The sequence below is a fragment of the Bipolaris maydis genome, assembly GCF_028858645.1.
Source record: "Bipolaris maydis strain C4 unplaced genomic scaffold PSV08scaffold_16, whole genome shotgun sequence".
Taxonomy (NCBI): domain Eukaryota; kingdom Fungi; phylum Ascomycota; class Dothideomycetes; order Pleosporales; family Pleosporaceae; genus Bipolaris; species Bipolaris maydis.
Window position 1 is genome coordinate 340,013 of NW_027093872.1, and position 26,568 is coordinate 366,580.

A 26,568-nucleotide genomic window follows, 5' to 3' on the forward strand; every position below is an offset into this window, starting at 1 on the left:
TATGTGTATGCCTCGTGCATAACAGGAGCGCAAGACGTTGAGTGTCTACGCGAGTTCGGCACGAGACGCAAGTGAGGGGAAAAAGGCTTATCCGGTGGCGCGTTCAGCCGGTCATTGCCCTCTCTGCTACTACCCCGTATCCATCGGCCCGCCACCACCACCGTTGTGCCATGCCTCTGCGTAAAACCAGCTGCCGTCCATTTTTCCGTGCTCTGCCGTTCTCAATCGCTGACCAGGTTGACGGCGGACAATTAACAGCTGCCCTGCCCATCCCTTCCATGATACAATACCATGCATACTTCGAGTCGTCCCAACCACTTTCGGCTCCACAGTCTACCCATATCACCTGTTGAATTCCGCCGCACGGCTACTTGAAGAACCACCGGAGAGACAGAGCGTCCGAGACCTGAACCCTTGACGCCTCTGCACTCTCAGCCAAGCCGCCGCCGCCGCCATTATGGCCTCCGCAGCGATAGGGACCAAACGCGCCTTTGCTTCTTTGGAGGAAGAGAATGGCGGAGCTGCTGATGGCTACCGCTCCTATAGTAGTTCTGTGGCACGCGAGACAGCAACAACAACAACAGCAGCAGACTCTACAGTACTTCCCCAAAGGCGCAAGGTCAGCCCAGATGGCGCAAGTACGTAAGGATGTACCTGTCTGGTTGGTTGTGTGCTGACCAACAAACAGCCTCTACCATTTCAAGTGCGCGATCCACCCCTCGCATCACCCCCGCTCCCTTGCCCCCAGCGAGTCCCTATCGTCGCACGTTTAAAGCAGATGCCTCAATAGTGCTACTTGGTATGCCTGGGACTGGAAAGTCCACCTTGGCCGTCATTGCCTCAATAGCATGCCGGAGGCGCGTACTCGACGTAGAAGACATGTTTCAAGAGACGACCGGCTTCTCCACTGCCAAGTACCGTAAGCAGTTCGGGGCTGCTAACTTCAATTTACGACAAGAAGAACTTCTGCGTAGCATTCTCGATGAACACGATCAGGGGGCAATTATTGTCTGCAATGGACTCTCGCTAGAGAGAAATGGACAGTCGTTGATACACGACTTTGCTCGCACGCACCCCGTAGTACACGTGCAACGTGATCTTTCCAGTCTGCACAGCTATCTGGGAGGGCCCGATCTGAAGAGATTAAAAGATATGCTGGCGTTAACTGCACCCATCCTTCGGCGGTGCTCTAACTACGAGTTTTATAACATTTCCGAGATCAAAGCCGCCAGCGCTGACACTGCTGCTGATCAGCCCACGGCCCCCGCATTTCTCACGTTGAAAAGAGCCCAACGAACATTTCTTAAATTTCTGTCCATAGTCACAAATCCCGAAAACTCGGGTTGCTCAGTCGGGCTATCACCTCCACCGTTGGAACCTGGATATCCGCTATCGGACGTGGCGACGGAGCTGCGCAACTACACGTGTGCAGTCCAGGTACCGCTAGAAGACATTCTAGCTGAAGATGCAGATGTACAACGCTTGGAAGTTGGCTCAGATGCCTTTGAAATCATATTTGATGTTAGCCAACCACGCATCATGGCCGATGCCCTGGATGAGGTTAGTGCCTGCATATCCAAGGTACGGAGAAGTACAGTAGTGCCCATTATTTATCACATACTTCCGACATTCCCCACAGACAGCCATCGGACGCTTTATCTGAAGCATGCACGCCATGGATTGAGAATGGCACCCGAGTATGCGACAGTCGATTTGTCGCTAGATGCAGCGACGCTTGCAGATTTGATCGCCTCTCGAGGTACAACCAAGATCATTGGCCACCTCCATGCGGACACGCCATGGGATGATAACTTCTGGGTTGTGCAATACGAAATGGCTGTCCGTGTTGGTTGCTCTGCTGTTCGATTTACTCGGCCGGCCTATTCCATTGATGACGACATTTCAGTTCGCAGTTTCAGCTCAAGAATGGCAAAGCATGATGCTCAAGTGCCTCTGATCTGCTACAATACAGGAAGAGCGGGTCGGCGCTCCGTCTGTTTCAACAAGCACTTGACACCCGTTATGCCACCTTCAGCAACGGAGAAGACGGACACGGCAGGGCCAGTGGCGCATCATACTGACGACTCTCGGGTGACAGCGCGAGAAGTTACCCAGGCTTTGTATAGCTCGTTTACGCTTGACCCAATGCAGATTTACATTATTGGTAAGCGATTGGGATACAGTGTTTCGCCGGCAATGCACAATCTTGCGTATCGGGCATGCGGAATGCCCCATGAATTCATTCGCATTCAGAGTGCCTCGCTCAACAGTCTCAAGGAGCTGGTACGTCAGCCAAACTTTGGTGGTTCCATTGTGATCCAGCCATTCAAGATGGAGGTGATTGCACTAGTGGATTCGATGAGCCAGCATGCTCGCGCGATTGGTGCTGTGAATACAGTGATACCCGTGCGCCGACGTAACCAGGATGGCAGTCTTCCAAGCGAATTGGAAATCTTCCAAGAACGCAACCAGTCTGGGTCCATTCAGGCTCTCTATGGAGATAATTCCGAGTGGATTGGGATTCGGTCTTGCGTGCGTAGGGGGCTGTCCCCTGCGAATGCGGTACGGCCGCTGTCGTGTGGCCTCATCATTGGGGCTGGTGGCATGGCTAGGGCAGCCGTCTACGCGCTGTTGCAGATGGGGGTGAGGAACATTGTCATCTTCAATCGGACACTTGAGAAGGCCAAGAGCCTTGTCGCGCACTTTTCGCGTCTTGTTTCAAGCTCAGCCGAAACAGCGAGTGTGTCGTCGATCACGCCTCAGAATCTGCCAAACTTCAAGATTCTCGAGTCACGTGACGATGCATGGCCAGAGACCCTTCGCCAGCCAACCATCATCGTTTCCTGCATACCCACCGACCCGATAGACGGCGGGCCGGCAGCACAGTTCACTCTTCCCGAGCAGTGGATGGAGAGCCCCACGGGTGGAATTATCATGGAGACGGCGTATAAGTCGCTCAGCACGCCGCTGAAGCAACAGGTGCGAGATGCAACTAACAAGCTTTGGACATACATGGATGGGCTAGACTTCATACCCGAGCAAGCTTTTGCTCAGTTTGAGCTGTTCACTGGCAAGCGAGCACCGCGGAAGGTGATGCGAGAGGAGGCGTTTCGTGCATGGAGGGACGAGCAAGGCAACAGTGACGCCGACATGGTCAAGAGGAGGATGGAGGCCATTGATAAGCAAGAGCCGTGATTGTCTCTGGCGATGAGGCGCATTGTAATGTTGCACCATGATATAGATGAACCTACTATATAAACACACGAGTACCGATACGTGTGCGTGTAGTATACCTGGTGACCTGATCCCTGCGGCAATCTGTGGCGCACGTTCCTACGTAGCGAGCCACGACGCGTGCGCGATGCGACAACACATGCACAAAGCTAGTCCGCTTACCGCCCTCATTACTCGAAATATATCTTGTAGCCACGCAGACCAACCCCCGGATCCTCGTACAGCCCTCAGTATTATGCGCAGATATCGAAGCCAGCCCACCGCCCGGCAATGACTACGCGCCAGCCCCTCCACCCCATTTCCCCGCCGTCGGCCACCGCTGTCAAGTCACGCTACGCACACCTCCAGAGACCCACATTAGCTACCACCACCACAACCACCACCAGGACCAATGGACTCGGCACCATGGATACCGGAAACCACGATCGACACGACTTGCACGATGCAGACTCTGTCGTGTCTGGACTGAGCGAGCTCGAGAATGACGCCGAAGACGATTTTGATAAGCTCATGATACGCAACGAGCGCGACAGACGACGACTGAGCCAGGCCGCCAGTGGCCGGCCCCAGCCCTTTACAAAGGCGCGCGCACATCCGCGCGTAGGCTTGACCCTGGAGAACCTCGAGAGGAACAATGCGGCAGCAACAGCGGCGGCGAGTGCAAATGTTAGCCTGGACCGCCCGCCCAGCAGCAGCGGGAGCACGAGCAGCAATCCAGCAATACATGTTCCGGCAACATGGGGCAGGAAGGGCAGGAGCAACAGGCACTGGATGCGGGCCATCGCCTACGACGAGGACCAGCAGCAGCAGACCCCCACGGCCCCAGAAGAAGATGGGACAAACGATCAATACTACGGCAACAACGCGAACCTGCCACACCGCTCAGTTGAAGATAGCCCGCTCTCGCACAAGACGTCTATGGTCGGGACTCCACGCGCCGATTCCGAGGAGTGGGACCTCACCTTTGAGCTCAACGAAGCTTCCATGATTGCGTCTACGCCCTACATCCCCAGAAGTACCGTACTAGACGACATCCGGCGGCGCGAGATTGAGAGCTCAAAGGAACGGTCGGGCTCACCTGAGCCAGCGCGCCGACGGTCATCATCCGCGCGGAAAGCCGAGAGTGCAAGCCATGGCGCATCCAACCTCGAACCAGTCGTGCAAGAGTCTCCGCCGGCCCAGAAAAAGCTGCGTATGCGCACACAGTCATGGCAATCAATTGGCAAGTCGCAGCCGGTAATGGGTGTGCGCAAGGAAGACATGCCCTCTGCAATGTATAAGAGCACTGAGAGCATAGCTGAGGTAGATCGCGAAGTGGTTGCCACTGCTGAAAGAATCCCACCAAAGCGCGTTCCACACCGGCGACATGACTCACAGGACCTGCTGCGTCGGCTGGCGAGAGCCTCCAACACCCCAAGTCCCGCGCGGCCACAAACGACACCCCCAGAGCCGCTGGACGGCTCATCAGAGACGGCGACCACACGTACCCAATCTTCGGGCAAAGAGAGGATGCAAAGCGTGGAAGCGAACGCATCCGTGCCCAAAGCCGTTTCCGAACCTGTGGCACCTGCGTCACAAGTGAGCACAGAGCGAGAGGGGTCACAAGAGACACCACAAGAAACCGAGCGATTGCCAGAATCTTCAGCAGAGAAGGGAGTAAAGACCAATGGGGTAGATGCGACACCAGTGCCCGCAAATAGACTAATGTTGAACCCCAAGACTCCCGTGGTGACTGGTGCCTGGGTCGACACACCGGGCCCACGTACTGCTCAGAGATCTGTCTCTACAAGTAGATCCCGGTCGCGTTCACGCTCACCCAAGAAAGTCGATCCACGCAAGACTAAATCACTTGAGAGACTCAAGCCTAGCACAGAAGGGTCTGCAAATGTTACTATGGAAGTAATCCGTCCTCAACTACCCAGATCTGCACTGCAAGCACTCGTCGAAGAGGCAAAAGCTCACGACAAACAATCAGCAGCGGATTTTGGTGACTCCACAATCAACTCACTCGAGGAGCTTATCACTCCGTTGACTGAAATCGCAGTAGACGAAGACACACTTCAGGGTCTTCAGATTCCAACTGATGCACCCCGCAACGATGCAGAACGCCAAAGACAACAAGAGCTCGTCCACCTGCATCGCATGAGCGATCGCCTCCGGGCAGCACGTACTAGCATCCGCGACGTAAGTCGAGGCATGAAGCGTGTCGAGGACCGAGTCGAACATGTCGAAGAAGGAGAAAATGGCGAGAAAATCAAAGTGATCAAGCGGACATGCCTTTGTACGAGTGAAGACCATGTGCAGTACTTTTCAATGTGGAAGTGGTGGAAGAGTTTGTTCTGGGAGCAACGACTCAAGTCTTTGCGCCAGGTATCTAACAGTCGGCTGAGATTCTGGGGCGGACTAACGGGTCTGAGCATTTTTCTCATCACCCTCTTCGTCTGGTGGATAAGCGAAGAGATCGCATGGTATGTTTATCCACTTATAAAGCCATTTCTTGCTGTAAGTTGTTTGACTGACTTTGATCCTTCAGTGAGTTATACTGTCGACCCGTGTACGCCCAGTCGTATCCCTACCCATTCAGTGTGAACCCCAATGCCCCGAAATATCCCTACGTCATTCCTACCCTCATCTACCGCAATCTCATCAAGGACTGGTGGGTCCCTGTTTCTTCATTCTTCTCATGGCTTGCTGCGACGATTTGGGGATGCATAGTCGGCTTTGAGCAGACGACGCGCATTGGCAATTACATGACAAGTCAAAACATGCGAAGTTCGGGTGCAGTAGAAACACATTGGATGAGTGAAGATGCCGCTACACTCATGGAAGAGCGGGGCTGGGATGCAAGCATATTTAACGACGAGATCTTGCCTGGTGGGCGGTGAAACCCTCTTCTCTATTTTTGGAATGACGCTGGACAAGCAAAAGTGTTCCTTCTTTTGTCCTTTTCCCCTGTTGCATATTGCTGCATTTGTTTAGCGCGGCGTTTATTTGTGTTTTCTTTTCCTTTTTTTATCTCCACATTTAGCGAGCTTGGGTCTGGAGTTTGGTGCAGAGTTGCATGCATACACTACGACTATATGCTGTATTGTTACGCCTTTGGCGTGTTGTGGCATTTTGAATAGCAAGAGCGAGATCAAGCGAGTGCATGGGAGATGGGACATGTTGAAGCCTCTCCCTATTGCAGTTTTTTTTTGGCTATCTACCAATACATAAATGCAACGGTGGCGCACCGTCTTCTTGTGAACTCACGAACAAGGATATCCGAGACAATGGGGATAGTGCATAGCGAATGTTGGTAGTGAGAACTTCATAGGTTAAACACCCTCCCCTCACCGGTTCTACTACGACTGATAGCCACCTCCACCTTCTTGCAGGAAAACTTCTCCCTTCCCTCTTTCACATGCGCCGGCACCCTCGGAACCACCAAAAGGTACGCGGAAATGAAGAGGCGCTGCTAGCTTCAAGAGGCAGATTGCCGTCTTACATGCGCCCACGATGAAATGGTGAAGAAAAGCAAGAAATGACGCACCTATCCCTACACCTCCTCTTCTTCTGTGCTGCAAACTATATTGCTCTCCAGCTAAAATCCATGCGAACACACCATCGCACTTCCAAACACCAGCGCTTACTGGCGAACTCCTCGCCTACTCCTCCTACTATCTTTGGCGTCCTTCGTATCCTCGCGAATCTATTCGCTACAAACTCCCCTTGCCCCTCCCCTGCCCCACCCGCTCTCACCTCCCCATCACACGACAAGGCGCCTGCAACAATGAAAGATAACCATCCAAAAGCCACAATCTGTAGATTCGTGTCTGGAACCTAACCTCTCGCCGTATCAGAGTGCGCGCACCTTTGCCTTACGTACCCACACCCCGCTCTTCCTCGGGTTTCCTGTCAGCCGTTTCATGCTCAAACATTCAAGGAGGACCCCTGTGTAAGGAGGCCCGCTTGGCGACACGGAGGTGAAACGGTGGGATTGGAAGGTGGTGAGCGGCGCTGAGGGGGTGGGAGTATTGTTGAAGAGGGGGAGTTGCGCACCCTCTCTTCTATTACTTCTTACTTGCTTGGTGCCTGACTGACGTCCAGCGATAACGTATTGAATAGCTGGTTGTATATATTTTTGAGCGCTGGTCGCATGTATCGATACTGGTTTTGCTGAGCATCACACGACGGGTTTGGGGTATCACGCTGCTCTTTACGATATCACGCTCCTCTCTGCAGTACTACGCTCCGCTTCGCAAATCCACGACTGTTTCTTTCTTACCAAACTCCAAATCATTCTAGCAAAAATGATTAGCGGAATCATTTCCACAGTCAAACTCTTTTCCTTTCTCGTCAGCTACGAGTTCTGGAGCCGCCTCGGATTTTTCGTCGGGTACATCTTCACTTTCCTGCTGGTACTCGAGGTCACACGTCTGGCAAGCACCGATGCACACAGGAAGCAAGTCGAGAAGGTGCTCGACTCCTATGCGGCATCGCGATCAGAAAGCGAACCTCGGCGGCCGCGTCCAGTGCCAGAGTTGAAGAAGGTATCTCTTGACGAACTCGAAGAAATGGAACGACAAAGCATGATTGCAGAAAAGGAAAGGCGAGCACGAACACCGAGTCCCGCCGTCACTCGCGTACCAGAGCCCGAGCCTGTACAGATCGACGAAGAGAGAAGACGGAGACGAGCAGCATCCACAGCCGCCCCGCCGAAGACATCATCAGCGTCAAGGTCTGCCTCGCAATCGCGTCCTCAAGCCCAAACGTCAAGCCCAACCCGACGTCTTAGGAAACGCAGCGACACGCTCAACTCGTCCAGCAGCGCCGAGTCCAAAGACGCTGCTGTGAGGAGAAAGCGTCGCGAGGCCTCGCCTGCCGAGTCCAAGACCTCGTCTAGACATGCGAGTCCGACGCCCAAGAGCAGGAGCAAGGAAAGTAGAATCCTGGGAGCGTCGTTGGGGAAGATGCTGAGGAGTAGGGGATGAAGGTAGTCGACATGGTTGACCCTAGAGAAATTGCAGGGACGATGACGACTTATGGTTATGACTGAAAGTATCGTTACGGTTGCGCAGAGCAACTGTGATTGTTTTGGAGAAGAGGAAAGACAAGGGACGGATGACGGAATATCACGACAACCTTGTTGGGGAAAAGTATGAACTTTTGCATACTAGTGGTACCCGGGCTGGACAAGTACCTGCTACCTTGGGTTTCAGCGCACACGGGACGCAATATGACTATCCGTCTCGCTTGACGCGTCGTCGAAAGCTATGTGTGTGTCAGCAGCATACCACACGAGTTGGGGTATTCGTCCGCCGAGGCGAGAAACGGCGTGTGTCGAGCGGGACATTGGTTTCAAGCCAGCCATGCTGAAGCGGGTGAAGATACTCCGAGCGGCTGGATACAATCCATACGCTTTCAATGCGAAGCACAAACCACGATGTTTCTCCCTTCCATGGCATTCCATTGCGTGAATATACAGACTTCACCATGCATGCCCTTACCTTGCCTTGCACAAAACAACGCACCCTAGCTGCCCATCTACCATCCACCGCTGTCCCCAAGCCCACGGGGTATATACAGCACAGCACAGTCCACGATGCCTAGCCCAGATGATGCAAGAAGTAACAAGTTTCATCCCAGAACAAGCTTTTTCAATCGCATTGTCAGCTTACCTTTTTTCCCCGCTGCCAACGATACCCAGCAACCGGCCTGTTACTAGCAAACTGTAATTAAAAGTCGCTTGCGAAACTAGCCACACACACTCTCCTTCCAGAGTTCTAGATTAGGGGATTATTAAAGAAAGAGAGAAACGGGAAAGATCAGATACCCAGCGGCAAAACACGCGCAGTAAAGGCAAAGGGCCAGGATCTGAGTTCAAAGTGTGGAAATGAAAGAAAAGTTGCTCGATGCTCGGGACAAATGCAACAAGGGTGGCGCGGTTAGGCGAGGTGGTTGATACCAGGGTGTTGGGGGTTGTTTGCCCGCCGCTTACAAATGACTTACAACTTAGTACTAGGATAGCGCGGAGACTAAGGGGCTGTGCTTTTTTTGTGTGTGTAATGCCTTTCCAGCAACGGGTGGGTCGTTTTGAAGGATTTTTCTGGGGGTGGAGAGGATGTGCGTGTAGGATGTGTTGGTTGCACATACATCTACATGCGGTGCCAATGTAGATGTGGATGCAATAAGGCGTCCGAAGAGGATCGCGGCGAAAAGTCGCCGGTGGGGGGGAAAGGCGTGGGTGAGGCAGTGAGGTAGCTAAGGATTGCTTGGGATTTATGTCGGATTGAATGAATGGAGAGATGTGCAATTATGTTTTGTGCATGATGATCTGGATATGGTTTGAAATGGACACGGGAGAAAGAGCAATAGTCAGCACAGTGTCCCGGCCACAACGGCTGGTCGTTGGTAGCGGGACGGGAGAATGTGCGCTTCCAGACTCTGTTTGATTGGAGAGCTGATGAACGAGTTACACATCTACACTCCATGTAACTTGGGGTTAAACCCAGCCATTAGGTTAAGCCTTTCAGCCTTAGCAACAGAAGACAAAAAGTGGTGTGGTTTCGGTAAGCATGCAATGCCAGCGCTACGGGACGCGCAATCCTTCCCTCCATCCTCAAGGTACTCTTCGATCCACTGCTGGCATGCTCGATGCACGCATCGTATGGTCAAGAGTCGAGGTTGATCATAGAATACGGTTGGTTTCCCCCCTACGCACCTGATTAGGTGATGGTGTCGTCGGCCAAGCTAGTTACGTAGCCCTGGTCTACCCCACACATTGCCGATCGAGAACTGACAACACGTTTCCTACCCCTCCCCTGCAGTTGGGGCTAGTACGTACTACCATTCCAGAATCTTTAAGTATTTCCTGACCCTGGCTTTTCCCGGACGAAAGGTTGAAGTTAGGCTAGAGTGAAACCAGACCAGCCACTCCATCAGGAAGGCACTTGAGATCTGCCCTTCCGTTGGGGAGACAATGCTGACGGCCGTGAAACGTGCAAAGCAGCAAACAGATGAAAAAGAGAAGTGGGAAAAAAAGAGAGAGGGCAGGTTGAGGACTAACCTCCGATCGTGAGATGTCGTGTTTCCAGCCTCAATGCTGCTACATATTCAAGTTTTCCACTCGCGACAACACGCGGACACGACTAGATTGCTTGGGTCCACGACGAATGAATGACCTACAGTTTCAAGGCGTCATTAATTCGCGTGTATCGTGACTTGGCTAACAGATCTATGATATCACTGGTCTTACCGGGCCATACCGCACGACATAAGCCTCGTCTTGAAGCGAGCATCACCATACTGCATCTGCTCGGCCTAATTGGTTCGAGCAGGGGTCTTGGAGAGAACTCGCCGGTACCGTCGGTTCCTGATGGGCTTAGAACAGGCAATGGCATGACTAGCAAGAGAAGAGGCGGGATGGGTTTGTTTGTGGCTATGTCTCTGGCAGTGATGGTACTTATTGCATTGTCTCCCCCCAAACTTCTCAATTGTAAGGCACTCAAAAAATTTAACCTGACAGCAGCGCTACCACTGTCTTTGTTCTTCTCACTGTTTTTCTTTTTTCTTCGCTACATATACCAGCACTCAATTAGCTATGCTCAAGCAGCTCTCTGTTGCCGCCGCCCTCGCGGCTGCTGCCGTCGCGCAGAGCACTCCCAGTCTCGCTGATGCTCTGAAATCGTCGTCCGAACTGTCGACTCTCGCGGGTCTCGTTCCTCAAGATGTTCTCCAGACACTCAGCAGTGCCAGCAACATTACCATCCTTGCGCCTGCAAACTCTGCTTTTGAGAAAGTCAGCCCTCAGGTGCTGTCTTCTCTGACTGCTAACCCCGGTGCTCTTACTGCCCTCCTCCAGTACCACGTCCTCAATGGATCATACCCGTCCTCTGCTATCCCAGACGAGGGCGCTTTCGTTCCTACGCTCCTGACTAACATGACGTACACCAACGTCACTGGTGGCCAAGTCGTACACGCTACGACTGATGATGGCAAGGTTGTCTTCTACACTGGAGACCTAAGCAACTCGACCGTCACCACAGCCGTACGTCCCCAAATTCACCTTTACCCTTCTCCTTACTAACAAGAAGCCCAGAACGTCAACTTCACCGGCGGCGTAATCCACATTATTGACACCGTCCTCACCATTCCCAGCTCTGTCTCCGACACCGCCACAGCCGCAGGCCTAACTTCTGTCCGTGGCGCCCTCGTCTCCGCCAACCTGGTCGACACCGTCAACACCACTCCCGACGTAACCGTCTTCGCACCCACCAACCAAGCCTTCCAGAACATTGGTTCTGCCCTTCCCGGCCTCTCCACCGACGACCTAACCAAGATTCTCACTTACCACGTGATTGCCGGCACAGTCGGATACTCGACCCGCCTCGTAAACGGCACCTCCATCGCCACCGTCAACGGTGCCAACGTCACCATCACCATCAACGACGACGGCATCTTCGTCAACAACGCCGAGGTCGTCATCGCCAATGTTCTCGTCGCCAACGGCGTTGTCCACGTCATCGACCAGGTCCTGAACCCCAACAACAGCACTATTTCCAACGAAGACGGTGGTGTCCCCGCATACTCGGGTGCCACTCCTGTCTCCAATGCTCCTTTTACTTCCGGCCAGCCTACCCCTTCTGCCCCTATTGGCGGTGGTGCCGGCGCTGGAAACGGTACTCGTCCTACTGGTACTGGCTCGCCTACTAGCTCCTCGGGACTCCCACAGGCTACTGCTAATGCTGCGCCTGCGCTTGCTGTGTCTGGTGGACTTGCTGCCGTGCTTGCTGCTGCTGCTTTTTTCTTGTAAGCGGTGCGAATGTAGTATAAGATGGATGTAATTCCCTTCAGTGTCGTGCTTTGAGGGAGGGGGTGTGTGTATTGATACCACGAAGGTCTTAAGCGCTTGTTGACATGAGAAGTGTTTGCCTGTGGAGGGTTGTTATGGGATATGAATGGCATGGTAATGGTTTCGCATCTTACCAATGATATTAACTAATTGAATGAGAATATTGTAATTTGATCTATTTGCTTTGCTGGCTAGACGCGCTGTTGTGTGATTATAATGCAGCTGAGAAAATGTGCACACACGGCATGCTTTTAGTTAATTCGATTATGTTTCAGAGCATTTTCATAATCCGGATATGCGGCCGTTAAGAACTCTCGGATGTTTTCTTCTCAGAAGTCATTACACATTCGAACTTTCGATTTCTTTAATCGCTAGTATACCCGACACTTTCCCGCATCACAATCGTTATTCTCGTGGAAGCTCTCAAAATCATCAAATATAGTCTCATTTCTTTTAGCCTCTCTGCTACACAAGCACGATCAACATACCCATGAGCCACACCTCAAGTCTCCTCCCTCTCTATCCACCAACTCAACCCCTGCACACACACACCTCCTACGGCGCCTCACTAAACGTGATCTCGCACCGATGTGCCTTTGGCGCAATTAGAAAGAAGTTCTGAAATTAATCACTTTTGTTAGCCCACACTTCTCCTCCTTTGCAAAACAAGAAGAAGAAAAAATGTACGAGTAAGAGAAAAAAGAAACATACCTCAAACTCCATACTCTCAGGCGTCGTCCTCTCCCCTAACCTTATCCCCTGACACTCGCGAAAGAAAAATGCACACGCATACCGCAACTCCATGCGCGCCAGATGAATCCCAATGCACGACCGGGCGCCCGCTCCAAACGGATGAAACGCCAGCTTAGCAGCGGGAGAGAGTGCTTCTGCTACACCTGTCTCCTTATCGGGGATCCAGCGGTCGGGGTTAAATCTACATGGCTTGATATCAGCACACACACATCTCTCTCTCTCGCAATAAAAGATTAGTGGAGCACACTTACGTCAAAGGGTCACTCCAAATCTTCGGATCACGATGAAACGTATACGCCTGCGTATCTACCGTCACACCCTCTGGTATAAAATGGCCTGCGAACTTTGTCCCGCCCTGCGGCACAACGCGTGGTAGACTACTCGGGGCGGCGCCATATAGCCGCAGCGTCTCTTCTATAACGGCATTAAGCAGCGGCAGATTGATAAGATCGTTCTCTGTAAAATCCTCTTGCAACCTGCCGACCTCTGCTTCGAGCGCTGCCTGCAGGTCCGGGCGCTGCAGCACCGCCCACGTCAGGTACGTGAGCGTCACGCCCGTCGTGTCTGTGCCGGCGATGATGACGTTCATGGCTTCGATTCGGACGTCCATGTCGTCAATGTGGCCTTCGCCTTCCTTCTCGCAGTCCTCGATGACCTTGGCGAAGATGTTGTTTTCGCCCGTGCGTGAGCGCGCGGTTTCGACGGCTTTGCCTGCGCCCTGGAGGATGAATTCGTTGGCGTTGAACATTTCCTGGATGCCGGTTATGGGGATAAAGCGGAGGAGGCGGAGGAGCGGCATTTCGACCATGATGCCCGCGCCCATGGTGAGTTTTTTGAGGACGCGCATGAATTGGTTGGTCTGATGGTATGGATGCCGTTAGCATCGCTGAAAAAGGTTGTTGTTGTTGTTGTTTTAACTGAAGGGGGTGTTAAAAGAGAGGAGAATCTTACGCGTCCGTCTTCGAGCATGCCAAAGGAATCGCCAAAGGCGAGATGGGCACTGACGTCTGAGGCGAGTAGCATCCACCAGTTGTACACATCTGCTGTGCTCTTCATGGCGTCTGCTTTGATCTTTTGCACGGCGAGGAGCGCCTTTTCTTTTACGACTGGCTCCCAGTACTGCACGAGATAGGACCTGCTGAACGACCTGGACAACAGCTTCCTCCGGGGACCATGCTCGCGCGGATCAAGCATAGTGAAGACACCGGCTTTGGGGAAGTTGGCAAGGCGAAGGTACCATTCACTCTTCATGTATTTGGTGCCAATCTTGTGGATCTCTTTGAAGGCATCGAGGTCGGCAACACCCACTTCTGTGGGCGAGAGACGGACAATTGGGCCATACTTTTCGTGCAGTGAGTCGATGTAGAAGATGCGTTGGCCGGTCACGACGGCACGTTTGAGGCGGTAATGCGTGAAGCGCGTGTACCAGGGGCCTGGTAGGTGTCTTGTTGGACATGTAAGGCCCACGTAGAGAAACTGCAAGGTATCAGCTGGTGGTTTATAGATAAGGATTCCGCATTGGCATAAGTTCATGTACCTTTGCTACTACAAGGCTAATGGCCAGGAGTACCAGAGACGGTGTGCTTGGAATAGCCATCACAAGTAAGATTATGGTTTTCAAAAATTGTATCGTCACACGATTGACTTATAGACTTGTTCTGGGTGGACACCACTACATATGCGTCATTCTCTCACAAATCTCTTTCCTTTTTTCTTTTACTTTAGGCTGGACTCAAACACCTGGGGATCCGGCGAGAAGATGGTCATACTAGCCAAAGTCCCTTAATGTGTTATGCTCAATTGCTGTTGTAGAACCGTGGAATGGAAACTGCACAATCCACCAATGAAAAGTACACCACAGTGTCTTCAAAAATTGAAAAAGGCGCATCAATGAATTCGTTCGAATATTGAAAGCGGGGGTGTAGCGTGTTAAAAGATGTGTGGCGTCTGGCTGTTTGATGGCAGCAAATGTAAGGCTGGACCCACATTCCGGATTGAGTCATTGTCTTGATCGCAAGATTGCATGCATACGTTGCGGTATGATCTTCATGATTGCTCCTTGAGAGTTTGCTGATCAAAGAGTAAATTCGAGCTTGCAGTGCGTTTCGTGTTGTGCGTTGCGCAAAGGGCGGTTGGTGATTGGGATCGACGGATCTGCAACATGCTTTATGTTCCGCATCTTCGATGTCTGCAGGGCGAGGATGAAGCAAACCATGTAGCAGCCCGTTATGGCTTGGAAAGGAAATGGGGATCTGATGGATCGTCTTGCAGGATGTCGCATCTTCAGTTCTCGTTAGCAGTACGTACACGGCTCCGCTCAATCCCCGGACTTGCGTGACCAACATGCTCCGGCTCCACGCAATGCCGGCCTGCACGTGCTCTTCTTTCACGTTCTAGTCGTATACAAAAGCAACGAAAACTACAAGCTATGCTGCAATGGTGCCTAGTTGATGCTTTAGCACGCAAGTAGCGGTGTTCTTTTCGTGATGCGATCGTGCTGGGGCCGACTTTGGTTCCGTCGTAAGCACGCTACTAATTATTGGACGGAGTACTCCCAGCATCACCGTCATTGGTACCCAGCGGCAGCACGAGCTGGGCCGTCCGAGGCACTCTAAGGTGCTCTGCTGGGGTCTGAATATTGTTTGTCTGGCAATTGAACCCATGCTCAATAGCACAGGACTTACTAAGCAATTGGAGTTACGTGTCGCTCATATCTATGCACATAACCTTTGAATACTTGATCAGCTGTCTTCCAAGTCCCGGCTCAATTGGGCAGTACGGCTCGAGCATACAGAAATTGATTATATCCAAAGTAGCTCTGCACGTGATTTTCCGGACATGTTTGATCCAGGAGCTTTGCTGTTAGAAGCCAATCGTGCTGTGATCCCATCACGTGATCATGTTGATGCCGAACTGACTGCCATGCCGAGCCTGTCCGTGCCTTGCCAACACATAGAACCCAAGCTTTTGGACAAATTCGGTGTTATTGAGTTACCAAAAGGGGTTTCTGTCGGTGACGAATTGTCTAGGTACCTCTCATTCCAAGGTGCCGCGATAAGATGGGCAAGCTCTCGTGCCCGTTTTGGTGCTTAACGCAATTTCGGAACATTCGGGGACCAAAAGCTCAAAGTTTGGTTCTGGAGGGTTTCGGCGTCGAAGACTTTTACGCTAAAATTTACGACATGTTAGTGCTGTCTTCCATGCTTGCCGCATAGCGTAATTCTATCCCTTTCTTCTGAAGAACCTTGGTTACGACGCGGCTTCGCATGCGACCTGATATCCCAACCATATATCTCAACGTTCCAGACAACCGGTGCCTTTCTTTCCATTTATGGCGTTAAAAGTTAGTTCACGAACTATACAGCCTACATACTCTGCGAAAATGGATGAAGTGAAACAACCGGGCGGGCACTGGGCCGCTGTCAAAGAACAAGCACATGCAGCACATAGCACGTCTCTGGCTAATGACCAACCTGTATTGGTGCCATGTTGGTGCTAAGTGCGGTACAAACTGGTATAGTCTTCTGAAAATGGTAAATGACCATCCATGAGCAACATGCACAGCACGGTGCAAAGGGAGCGGGTACCAGCTTTCGTGTTGCACAGGGATTTACCACGTGTTGCCTGCAGATATGGCAATTAAGCCACACCTTAAATGGCATTAATCTTCCAATCCAAAGCCCTCGTTGCTATGGCGCGGCTTGCTAGCAGAACAAGGGCCACCAGATCGCGGATCCTTAGTTCTCTCCACAACATTGAATGCTTGGCACCCTCTTTGGCGTCCTCTCTAGTGTCTTCTAAAGCCCGAGCTTCGATTGGCGAGAAGAACCGAAGACCAGGGACCTGATCGCCGTCCAGGGGTGCAGGTGGATGACCCTTTTACCGCTCCTCAGCCTCACGTGCTGCCATTGTTTCCATGTTCGCGAGATCCATCATAGCACTGTCAACTAAGACACGGAGGATACCTATCGGTCAGACGCTGCTTTTCAGAACGGCACCTGGCCGTCCGGTCCGCAAACTTAACACTGCAACAGAAACACGGCACGCGGGCCTCAGTCATGCTTAATGCCAGTAATGCACAGCCAACGTTTCGCTCAACCATATCAGCGCACTTACTGAAGCTAACACCGTTAGCCATCCTAACTCGTGGCAAGTTCCCCTGGTCTAGGAGACGGCCCAGCTGAGGCTGTCAAAGCCATGACTCGTCTGTGGCGCCCACGCGTTCTGCTGATTGCATAGCCCATCTTGCCCGGTGTGAGCTCGTCTTCTTGGGGCGTCCCTTGGTACAGAGCAGCTCGTGACTCGGTAATGGCATCATGCCTGTGAGGCAACGGCCGTGCTGACCCGTTTTTTTGTTTGAATATGTTGCGCGCAGATATATGAGTATTAGCAAGGTAGGCCCCGTGCTGACATGTTTCATACATACAACCAAAGATACTTATTTCGCCGAGAAAGTCTTGCGCCTCTGTTTCGTCTATCCTTATCTCCCCCCAATGTACAAAACTGGCGCTTGTACTCGGGATTTGGAATGACATTTTTGCCACTCTCGCTTTGTGATCTCAGTACCAGCCAAAAATAACATTATCATGTTCCGCTTGTCGAAATCCCGAAAAGAAAAGCCAGAGAAAGACTCTGCTGATTTGTAAGTCGGAGTAGATAGCGCCGGGTTTGAACGCTTCAGTGCAGACGATGGTTTCATGTGGAATACGAGCAGACGATTCCAAGGGGATGCCGACAGTTTCGTCCGTACTCGACCACTGTGCTCGTAGTCGCTATATCTTTTCAATCCCAAACGTGTCCACTGACCTCCATGTAGATGCGAACCATCCCGACCACGAATAATCAATGGCTTCAAGAGACGAGCTTCGAGCACTCTACGCTCCGTAGCGATCCCACAGGTAGTTGTGCGGACACCTAGGCACTCAGTCATCAAAGCCACTGGACCGCATTTTTCGGATGAAACCTCATGTAGTGACCGCCGTCTAATTTTCTCTGGTCATGCGTCGCGGCAATTCCACCACTCCAGAGTTGACTCAGACGATGAATATCAAATGCCAGGTTATTTCCACAAGAGCCTGCCTAGAGAAGTTTATGATTGTATTGTTGCGCAATTAAGTCCAATTCATATGGACCAAGAGGGAGCATGCGCAACATGCTATCTAAAGGATCTTCACAGCCTCTCTCTTACTAGTCGGGCATGGGGAAAAGCTGCAAATGCAGCAATGTACCGCAAGGCACTGTTGCTGGCTAATGAAGAGCATGGAGCGCACCCAAGGCTGAAGATAAAGGGGACCAGCCGACTAAAGCTACTTCGAAGGACTCTTCGCGAGAGCTCCATACTCGCTGAGCAGGTAAAGGAGCTGCATCTTCCAGCCTTCCAGAACCTATACCAGAATGCTACCATCGAGCAAGAGGAGATTTTGAATTTGGTAGCATCGTTGGTCATGGCCTGCCCACGTCTGGAGCGCCTCGTCGGCTTCCACGTTCCATTCACAAACGCTTTCGACCGGCTATCGTATGCGCTATCGACCCGATCGAATCTCAAGGAGCGGACGTGGATACTGGGTAATGCTGAGAATGAACTCAATGAGGAAGATGAGGACGAGATGAGGGGCCACTACATTGTCGAATGCGACCCTACCGAACATTTCCTCGGCTTGAATTCCAATCACCCCGAGCTGTCTACTCTGGTCTTGCACCAAGGACCAAACAACTCCTCATCGCCCCTCAACTTCCGAGCCATCGTCGGCACACTTCGAGGCTTTCCACAGCTACGCCACCTCTCGGTACGCGGGCTATCTGCAACTTCATTCACAAATATGGTATTGAACGCTTTACCAACAAACCTGCGAAGTCTTCGTCTCGAGGCGCTGCCTGGCATCACGGAGAAGGGCATCCAGCGCTTTGTAACATCGCCGCAGGCGACCTCGATCCAGAAATTGACACTGGTTGGCATGGACATCAGCGTTCATACACTAGCAGATATTCTGTCGCCTTCTCTAGCTGGCCTAGAGGAATTCTCCCTGGTTCAAAACAAGGCACCTGCACTACGAGAACACGATTCAACCCCCGTGTTCGCTTCGCCATCGCTTCGCTATCTCCACTGGGAGTTTCGATCTGAGGCTAGTTCTCTTTCTGCATCCACTTTTGAATCATACGAGTCACCAACATCTCTATCGGCGAATCCAGAGCCAAGCTGCTGCATCGCCACGTATGTCCTTGCAGCCGGTATCATCGAAAACAGGTTCCCGTCCCTCTGCCACATCCGCATTCCTCACGATCCCCAAGGCACTATCCAGTCACTCTGCAAACCGCTCGCCACAGCACTTCTACCAGCCGATATTTCTCAGCTTGCTCTCGCGCCTCGTACCAACAGTTCAGTGAGCCTTCCATTGGACGAGTCAGTTTCTACCTCGGTTCGGGAGGACGGAATGTTCAACTGTGCTGTGGGGTCAGAGACCCGCGTCGACTCTGTCGTGAGCTTACCTAGGTATGGGCTTCCCGCCACAAACGCCGCAATCGGTACCATTCTTACGCCTATGCGATCGCGCATCGCAGCGCAATCGCGCATCTTGGCTGCAAGGAAGGAAGCCGGCATGATGGTCCGCGTGATTGATCCAGAGGATGAGATCATTGTGGAGACGGTGTTTGGATCATATATCGGCGACCTGAGGAGCAAACTCAACTATGAACTGCAACCCGATCGATGCGCTTCCGGGCGCACAGCATGGGTGACGGAGATGGAAGACTTGATAGGCTGCAGGGCCGACCAAGATGGAGATGAGCTAGAGTGCACTTGGGGCCACTGTGGACACGTCAACGGTACGAGTGTGGACAGAAAAGTTGTAATGGTTGATGATCTTTTTTAGACGCCTTTGTTGGCCTGAGGCGCACATGCAGACTTTGCGATTGTGCAGTCTATATGGCATGAAGACTGCGTTCGTTGCTGAATATTTTCCTTTGTACTCATGATACCCTTGACTTCGCCATAGCTAGACAAATACAATACTTTGATACCTGAAAACCATTTCGTTCACAATACAGTCATCCATGTCTCTGTTTCTCAATAGCTTCCCTGTGTTTCGTCTCAGTCATAGGCCCTACTTCATCCCAAGCTGACTAGCCTAGCATATGTAATCGTGGTACTCGAGAGCATAAGCTGTGTGTAGCCTGCATTCAAGCTGACTAGTGTTAGCAGCAAGCAAGCACCATGCATGGCATGTTTTGTTTGTCATTGTCCTATCAGTGGAAGGTATGTGGACAGAGAGGAAAAGAACAGTATGCTGATGCCCTGGCAGTGGTGGTACCTAGGGTGGACCCTCAGATAAACAAAACGCCGTCAGAATGCAATAGTAAGCCACGTATTCATGAATACGAGTCCAACAGCATGTCAGAAGATTGTGACAGTTCGTCCATGTACAATTGAGGTTAAGTTCAGTGGTGGAATGGCCAATGATGACGATGGATCTGCGAGGGGGGCTTGGTCTGCGTATGTACGTGACGAAACACGCACACGCACAACCCCCCATGTAGGACGGGGATCCGCACTCCGCTGCACGACATTCAAGCTCGTCTCAGGCTCCCCACAGTGGAGCGGAGCTAAAGCACGACGCACAATCCATGGCTGTGGGACATGTATGCGAGTCACAGAAGGATTACTAACTATTTCAGCCTCGCGCATAAGCATAAGCACGATCCAGCGTGCCTACGCAGCCTGAGGCCCGACTAAACCAATCGGTCATCACATCCGACATGTCTTATTCGATCCAGAGGCGGTGACGAGTTGCATCGCAAGGAGGACACACGCCTTTCATGCACAGTGACATGTAGATAAGAGAGCAAGTCGGAGTTTTGCCTCTCGACCCTTTGACTGACTCTCGGTATTTGAAACGTCGCTTGGTAATTGGTGGTTTACTCCTGTGGCCCTTTTCCCTGGGAGTTTTATTGAGTGGCTAGAATGGAAGCAATCAAGGTAGACCTGTTCAAAGCAGACGCATGTTACACGGACATGCCGCCCGCTTGACCAGAGAGATCATTCATTTATAAAGCTGATTCGTGCCACTTTCCCAATCACAGCGCAGCGAGAATTTCGTCCCTTACTCCTCCAAGTTGGAAAATTCTACCTATTCTGCCTGTGCCCGACTAAGAAATCGTTCGCTTTACCTTCCCACCAAAATATATTATCTCTCCACCTTTGTGCGACCAACCGCATACCAAGACTTCAGCTCGGAGGACCAGGTAAAAACATTCCACCGGCAATGCCGCGTCGGAGACTATGCGGGCCAAAAAATACCCCCGAAGCTACCCTGAATCCGGATAGGGCAATGGTATGGTAAATATCGCATCTCTCTAGATATATGATGCAGCATAACTGATGGCGCTTTACTTGATTCGAGACTTGCGCGCCGCCCGGTCTCAGTCTCAAATACCTCCGTACCTCTCCGCGGCCCAGTGTCAACTCTCCACAACCAAGAGCCAAGGCAGGGATACATAGCCAGATCTTATTCCCGGACACGACCATGTGCCCAGTCTGCACGTCACTGCAAGCATCCGACACAGAGCGACCCATAAAATCGGATAGCTGCATAACTGAAATAGTTGCCCGATAAGGAATTACAATAGCAAGAGAAGTGGGCCAAATGGATCACGTACAACACAACGTAGGCAGTGGAGACCTCGCCGTGGCTGTCCCCACTCATCTCCCTGACGGCAAATAGAGTTGAGATACCAAAATTGCCGAATCGGGAATTGCGAAAGGATCACCCCAAAAGGCGGAAAAGTGGGAAAATAGGAAAAAGATGGATCCAGACTCGCCCAGTCGATGAAGCTAGCCTAGACCGTGGAGGAAAAGCTTCAAGAACAACATGAGCCTCACCTGATACAAGGCCCATCACATACATATTCCTGCTTTGTCCCTCATTCCTTCACATACGTCTAGAACAACAGCCAAGCCAGTACCGCAAGCCACAGATCTGTCCACGCGCAAGGGGTACCCACTTAAAAAGTTGCTCTCAAGCCACACATACCCTCCGCCCCGCCCCGCCCCAGAAAAAAACGGAGCAAAGGAAAGCAAGAGCAAAAGGGCACAGCCATAGAAGCGATTACAAACCTACTTCATCCATGCAAGTTCTATTCGTAGCGCGGCGTGCTGGGTAGTGTAAGCCAACCGCCTAGGGGGCAAAAAGCAAAGGACCATTATTACATATAACGCCCATCATATCCCTCATTCCCCCAGCAAGAGAGAGAGAGAAAAAATAACAACACGACCAAAACGACAACAACAAACACAACAACGATACGATATCCATCAAAACAAACCCACAAACACAGATGCCACTCAAACGCACCTCTTGCGTCACACACGCACCCCGATCGCCGCACCGCACCGCACCGCACACACGCACCCCGATCGCCGCACCGCACCGCACCGCACACATAGCACGCACACACGCACACACAGAGACGCCGGACCACTCCATCCGACACACCCACCTTGGCACCATAACCAACCCTCCCCACTCCCAGCACAACTCGCGCGCATGCATGCGCGCCAAGTCAAGGAAAAAAAGAGTGGATACCACGGCACTTGCCATGGCAGAGCACTGGATCGAGAAAGTCGAGAGACTAAAAACTTGGTTGCGACCCTTTTTTTTTTAGAGAAAGAGAGAAAGCAGAGTGGAGTTCCCAAAAGAAAAATAGTTATGCAAATGCGTGCGTGCGCACGCAATGCGCTTGGAAAAAAGAGATGATTGCTTTTTTATCTTTGGGTAGGTGGGGTTAGAGGGCCCGCGGAATAAAGGTATGTATGTGTGTGTGTATGTGTGTGTGTGTGTGTGTGTGTGTGCGTGTGGCGCTTGCCTGCACCCGCCGTGGTTTTGCTACTGGGAGTTACACACGTTCCCGTCCCCCCCCTTCTTCCTTCTTCCGTTCCGGTCCTGGCTTGTTTTGCCGCTTTCCGCGGGGGGAAGGGAGGGAGGGAAGAGGGGGGGGGGAAAGGGGAGATTGGGGGGGTAAAAAGAAGGCTGGTTTCCGCCTTTCAATGTCCGTGTCTCGAAAATGGGGTCGTTTCAACGGACTAAAAGAACCCAAAAGCGAAAGGGAATTGCGCGCGATGCCAGCATGACATGGTGGTATTATTCCCGATCCGCCCAAAAAAAAGCGCGGGCGCGGGCGCGCACGCTCTCTTCACACCGATCACAGCAAACATTTCGGCATTTACAAAAAACCAAGCACGCCAACGGCTTTTGCACTACAAAGCATCCAAGAGGGGACCCTTTAATTTTGCAAGATTTTTTCATTTTTTAGGGTTCAAAGGGATTTTTGTCCTCCACTCCCACCAACACCTTCTCGCTCTATCTAACCGGCCAAAACTCCATAAGACATGGGAAAGCAAGTCAAAAGAAGAGTAGCAACAACAACACCAACACCAACAAAAACGACCAACTGGCTTTCTCCCTAACGCCTTGGTTACTATGCGACGTATGATGGTTCCCTGAAAAAAAAACCCCCAATGCGACCTCACTGTTGGCGGGAAACAACAGCAGCCCAAAGTTCAGTCGAAAGCTTTCTCTAGCCGCTTTCGATACTACTCAAATAGTATACACGCACACACCCTTCGGAACCTGGCAAAGTGGGAGGAGGAGGAGCATGGGAAAAGATAACCCGGAAATTCTTCCAGACATGCGAAATCCAGTTATGCAATGATGCAATCGTTTGAGCAAAAAGAATCTCCGCTAAAACAAAACACGCGACTACAACCAAGTCTGGAAAAACGTTGCGTAGCTTCATGGAAACGGCCGGGTGGGAATATTGCCTTCGAGCTGTGGCATGATTTTGAGGATCTTGGGGTCCATGGTCCAGTTGGCCAAATCGGTAATGGTGCTTTCAAAAAGGGGAGTCATCCGTGAGTATCCAGCCTCAATGTCCCAGTAGTGACATGCATCGTCGGCATGTGGCCATTTGATGCCAATCTGGCTAATGAAATGGCTAACTGAGAATTCCTGGGGGTGTTGATATAGCAACTGTCGTACCTGAGGCCTGGACAACGACATTAGCATGGACAGATACCAAGGGTGGAAGAAAAAGCACTGTCGATTTCATGGTGGGAGAAAGAGCAAGCCAAGTGTTGTGAATTAGAGAAAGAGTGTGGGCACAACATACCATGGAACAAGGTCGATCAGCATGTCGTACGGCGAATTTTCCTGCTTCCCCACTGTCGGCATCATCCAATCCGGGTTCCCGTTCATGTTTTCGGCACTCGGCCAGATGAGATACTGGAGACTGGATCAGACACGGTCCTTTGCGAAAATGGTTCATCTCAGTACTTACCCGCATCAACTTTGTAAGGAGCCAAGTGGCCGCGAGCCGGACTGGAAGAGAGGCTGTTGGCAAAATTCTATTGCAAGCCCTTGCGCACCATGTCGAGACTGGATGCGCATCTTGCATGTCCATGAAGCCAAGCAACAAAGTATCCACGTCAATTTCACATCGGCCAAATATCTGCACCTCACTCCACCCGTTGGCAAGAAGATCCCGCTTTGTCCGCCGGTAAAATGCGCAGTCGAAACTGAACTTGCTCAGTGCGTTTGTTGAGTCTTCGAGAGTCATCGGCGATGGGTTCATCGCTACCGTGCCATCAACAGAGGTTGCGTCGTGCGAAAAGACCAATGACGAATGACTTTGTGCTCGGCTTGGGGGTTTGGGTCAGCGGTGGGTTCACTTGTAGCGCGGGTAACCAATTACCTGTCTTCCCGAGAAGACTCGCCATATGGCGAGGCGCCCATGTGATGGGGAGCGGTAGCAAAGGCCTCGCTACCAGGCGTTCCGAATGAGTCGCCTTCTGGAAGAGCTGGTGTCGGACCCGCCAAGGACTCGTGGTTTGATCCTAGGAGCGGCTCATGTGGATCCCCCGTCATGGGTCCTGAAAGTGCCTTCCTGACATCGTCGGCAGAATGATGGGCGAATCCATTCTTCTCAATCTCTGCTGCCCAGCTTGTTGCCAACGCACGATCTGGCGTCATGGCAAGCAGGGAAATGATTGATTTCATGTCCTCGAGCTCCTTGGCCAGTCGCCGTACGTGGGCGCGCAGCTGGGTTGTTGTCTTGCCGTCTTCTGCGACATCGTACACGCACGTGAGGTTCTTTGACTGGCAGGTGTTGCATTTTGGTCGGACACCATCACACTGAAAGAAAAAGAAAGACCTGTTAGCTGGCCCGCGAGCACGTCAATTGGATGGGCAATTTGGTACCGACCTTTGACTTTCGCTTCCTGCAGCTCTCGCATGCTATCGAGGTGATTTTACCACGGGGAGTCCGCAGTGCATATGTACCGGCAATGGGCGAATGGTGCTGGCCTCGAGCGTTTGCCAGGGCGCCCCCAAGGCCTTGCTTGGGTGCCAGCGGGGCTTTGTGGTTCGCAGCGGCGGACGCTGCCGGTGGACGAATCACAAGATTGGTCTGTTGGCTGTTGTCGAGATGGAGTGGAACTTGGCCTTCGTCCCATTCAGACGAGTCCTGGCTAATGAGCTGTTAGCAAATTCACGGTCCTCGAGCAAAAAGTGGTGACGTTAGATGCCTCTGTGCTCCTCTGGTGGGCGAGCGCATTCCGTCTGCGCCTGCGCCTGCTGTCGGCTAGGTTTGCGTTGATATGCGCACTATCGATGGTGCGTTGGACCCCGCGCACACGCTGCCCAGGTCTCGTCTCCCGAAACGAATGCCGATGAAAATCCCGAGACAAGTGGGCATGGACGTGTCATGGTCACGGCGCAGCCAGCAGACAGGTCTATCAAATTACCTTTGCGGTAATTGTAAGCCTTTGAATGGTGTGATTTTTTCTCTCCGTCTCAGTGAGCAGCCAGTTGCCGAGGACAAGCAGACGACACGAGGATGTAAGATGGTGCCGCCGATCCTTGCCGAAACCAAAGAGGATGATCGTTGGAACAGAGCTTCTCGATTTTCATGTATCCCTTGGCATGTCCGGATCGTGACGGGACGTCGGAGCAGTCTGCTCCGCACTGGTAGACGATGGAGTTTTGGATCCTGAGTCGGGTCTGAAGACGATTGTGCTGGCGACAATGGCGACCCACGAGGTGGAGAGCGAGAGAGGGTCGTGGTTGCCAAACCAGACCGGAGCAGAGACCAAGGAGCTGCACCGTGCCTGCCGCGTACGTACGTATGTATGTTCGTATACACACACACACACACACACACATACACACGCATACTCGCACCGATAGATGTGTGCCAACATACACATACCCATCCATACACGCACACACACACATATACCTCGGCCGAGGGAGGGGGAGAGGGGGGTCCTCCGGGACCATGGTGGACAAGAAAGACTGATGATGTGTGCACTCACATTTGGATTCCCGCTGGCTGTGCAACAGCGTCCGAGGCACGGCGCATCAAGCGTGGGTTGGAGGCTGTTTGGGGAAGACCTTGGAGGGCGTCTGGCAGACTGCCGCTGCCATACCAGTAATTTATTCCTGTGCAGCATGTCAGCGGAAGAGCTTCAGTGGCTGCTGGCGGGCTGCAGAGACGCAGGCTGGCTGGCTGAGAGCCGACGTACCCGAAGAAGATGTCGAGGGTTGTGCAGGCATGAATGCGAGCATGTCTCGGTGCTGCGGCTTGAACAGAAGGAGCTATGTCGGAGTTGGGGTGGTGGTAGGCTGGCTGGTTGGTGGACAAGAAGGATTTGCCAGTAGGGACTTCATGTGCAGTGCAGAGAAAGATGGGTCATGCAC

At 52.1% G+C, this 26,568-nt stretch overlaps 6 protein-coding genes across 6 annotated transcripts; 4 read left to right on the forward strand and 2 right to left on the reverse strand.

The window, feature by feature from the left end:
- Positions 1 to 457: 457 nt before the first annotated feature.
- Positions 458 to 6,119, forward strand: PSV08DRAFT_405388 (quinate pathway repressor protein; the record flags this gene model as incomplete). The annotated part of the gene is made up of 4 exons (XM_014223478.2): positions 458 to 638; positions 689 to 3,090; positions 3,427 to 5,702; positions 5,768 to 6,119. 4 exons carry the CDS (start codon positions 458 to 460, stop codon positions 6,117 to 6,119), a joined length of 5,211 nt encoding a protein of 1,736 aa, XP_014078953.2.
- A 1,407-nt stretch (positions 6,120 to 7,526) lies between these two features.
- Positions 7,527 to 8,347, forward strand: PSV08DRAFT_381789 (uncharacterized protein; the record flags this gene model as incomplete). Its single annotated transcript, XM_014223480.2, has 1 exon — positions 7,527 to 8,347. The coding sequence occupies one exon, from the start codon at positions 7,527 to 7,529 to the stop codon at positions 8,205 to 8,207; it is 681 nt and encodes a 226-aa protein (XP_014078955.1). The 3' UTR covers positions 8,208 to 8,347.
- A 2,469-nt stretch (positions 8,348 to 10,816) lies between these two features.
- On the forward strand, positions 10,817 to 12,028 carry PSV08DRAFT_381791 (FAS1 domain-containing protein; the record flags this gene model as incomplete). The annotated part of the gene is made up of 2 exons (XM_014223481.1): positions 10,817 to 11,263; positions 11,315 to 12,028. The coding sequence occupies 2 exons, from the start codon at positions 10,817 to 10,819 to the stop codon at positions 12,026 to 12,028; spliced, it is 1,161 nt and encodes a 386-aa protein (XP_014078956.1).
- Positions 12,029 to 12,622: 594 nt separating this feature from the next.
- Positions 12,623 to 14,353, reverse strand: PSV08DRAFT_189266 (cytochrome P450; the record flags this gene model as incomplete). The annotated part of the gene is made up of 4 exons (XM_014223482.1): positions 12,623 to 12,685; positions 12,779 to 13,001; positions 13,072 to 13,679; positions 13,772 to 14,353. The coding sequence occupies 4 exons, from the start codon at positions 14,351 to 14,353 to the stop codon at positions 12,623 to 12,625; spliced, it is 1,476 nt and encodes a 491-aa protein (XP_014078957.1).
- Positions 14,354 to 17,406: 3,053 nt separating this feature from the next.
- Positions 17,407 to 19,915, forward strand: PSV08DRAFT_210478 (uncharacterized protein; the record flags this gene model as incomplete). The annotated part of the gene is made up of 2 exons (XM_014223483.1): positions 17,407 to 17,462; positions 17,637 to 19,915. The coding sequence occupies 2 exons, from the start codon at positions 17,407 to 17,409 to the stop codon at positions 19,687 to 19,689; spliced, it is 2,109 nt and encodes a 702-aa protein (XP_014078958.1). The 3' UTR covers positions 19,690 to 19,915.
- Positions 19,916 to 23,604: 3,689 nt separating this feature from the next.
- Positions 23,605 to 26,469, reverse strand: PSV08DRAFT_366041 (uncharacterized protein; the record flags this gene model as incomplete). The annotated part of the gene is made up of 7 exons (XM_014223484.2): positions 26,394 to 26,469; positions 26,184 to 26,310; positions 25,073 to 25,337; positions 24,563 to 25,002; positions 24,149 to 24,509; positions 23,981 to 24,093; positions 23,605 to 23,857 (listed from the first exon to the last, which is right to left on the reverse strand). The coding sequence occupies exons 1-7, from the start codon at positions 26,434 to 26,436 to the stop codon at positions 23,605 to 23,607; spliced, it is 1,602 nt and encodes a 533-aa protein (XP_014078959.1). The 5' UTR covers positions 26,437 to 26,469.
- Between the last annotated feature and the right edge of the window lie 99 nt (positions 26,470 to 26,568).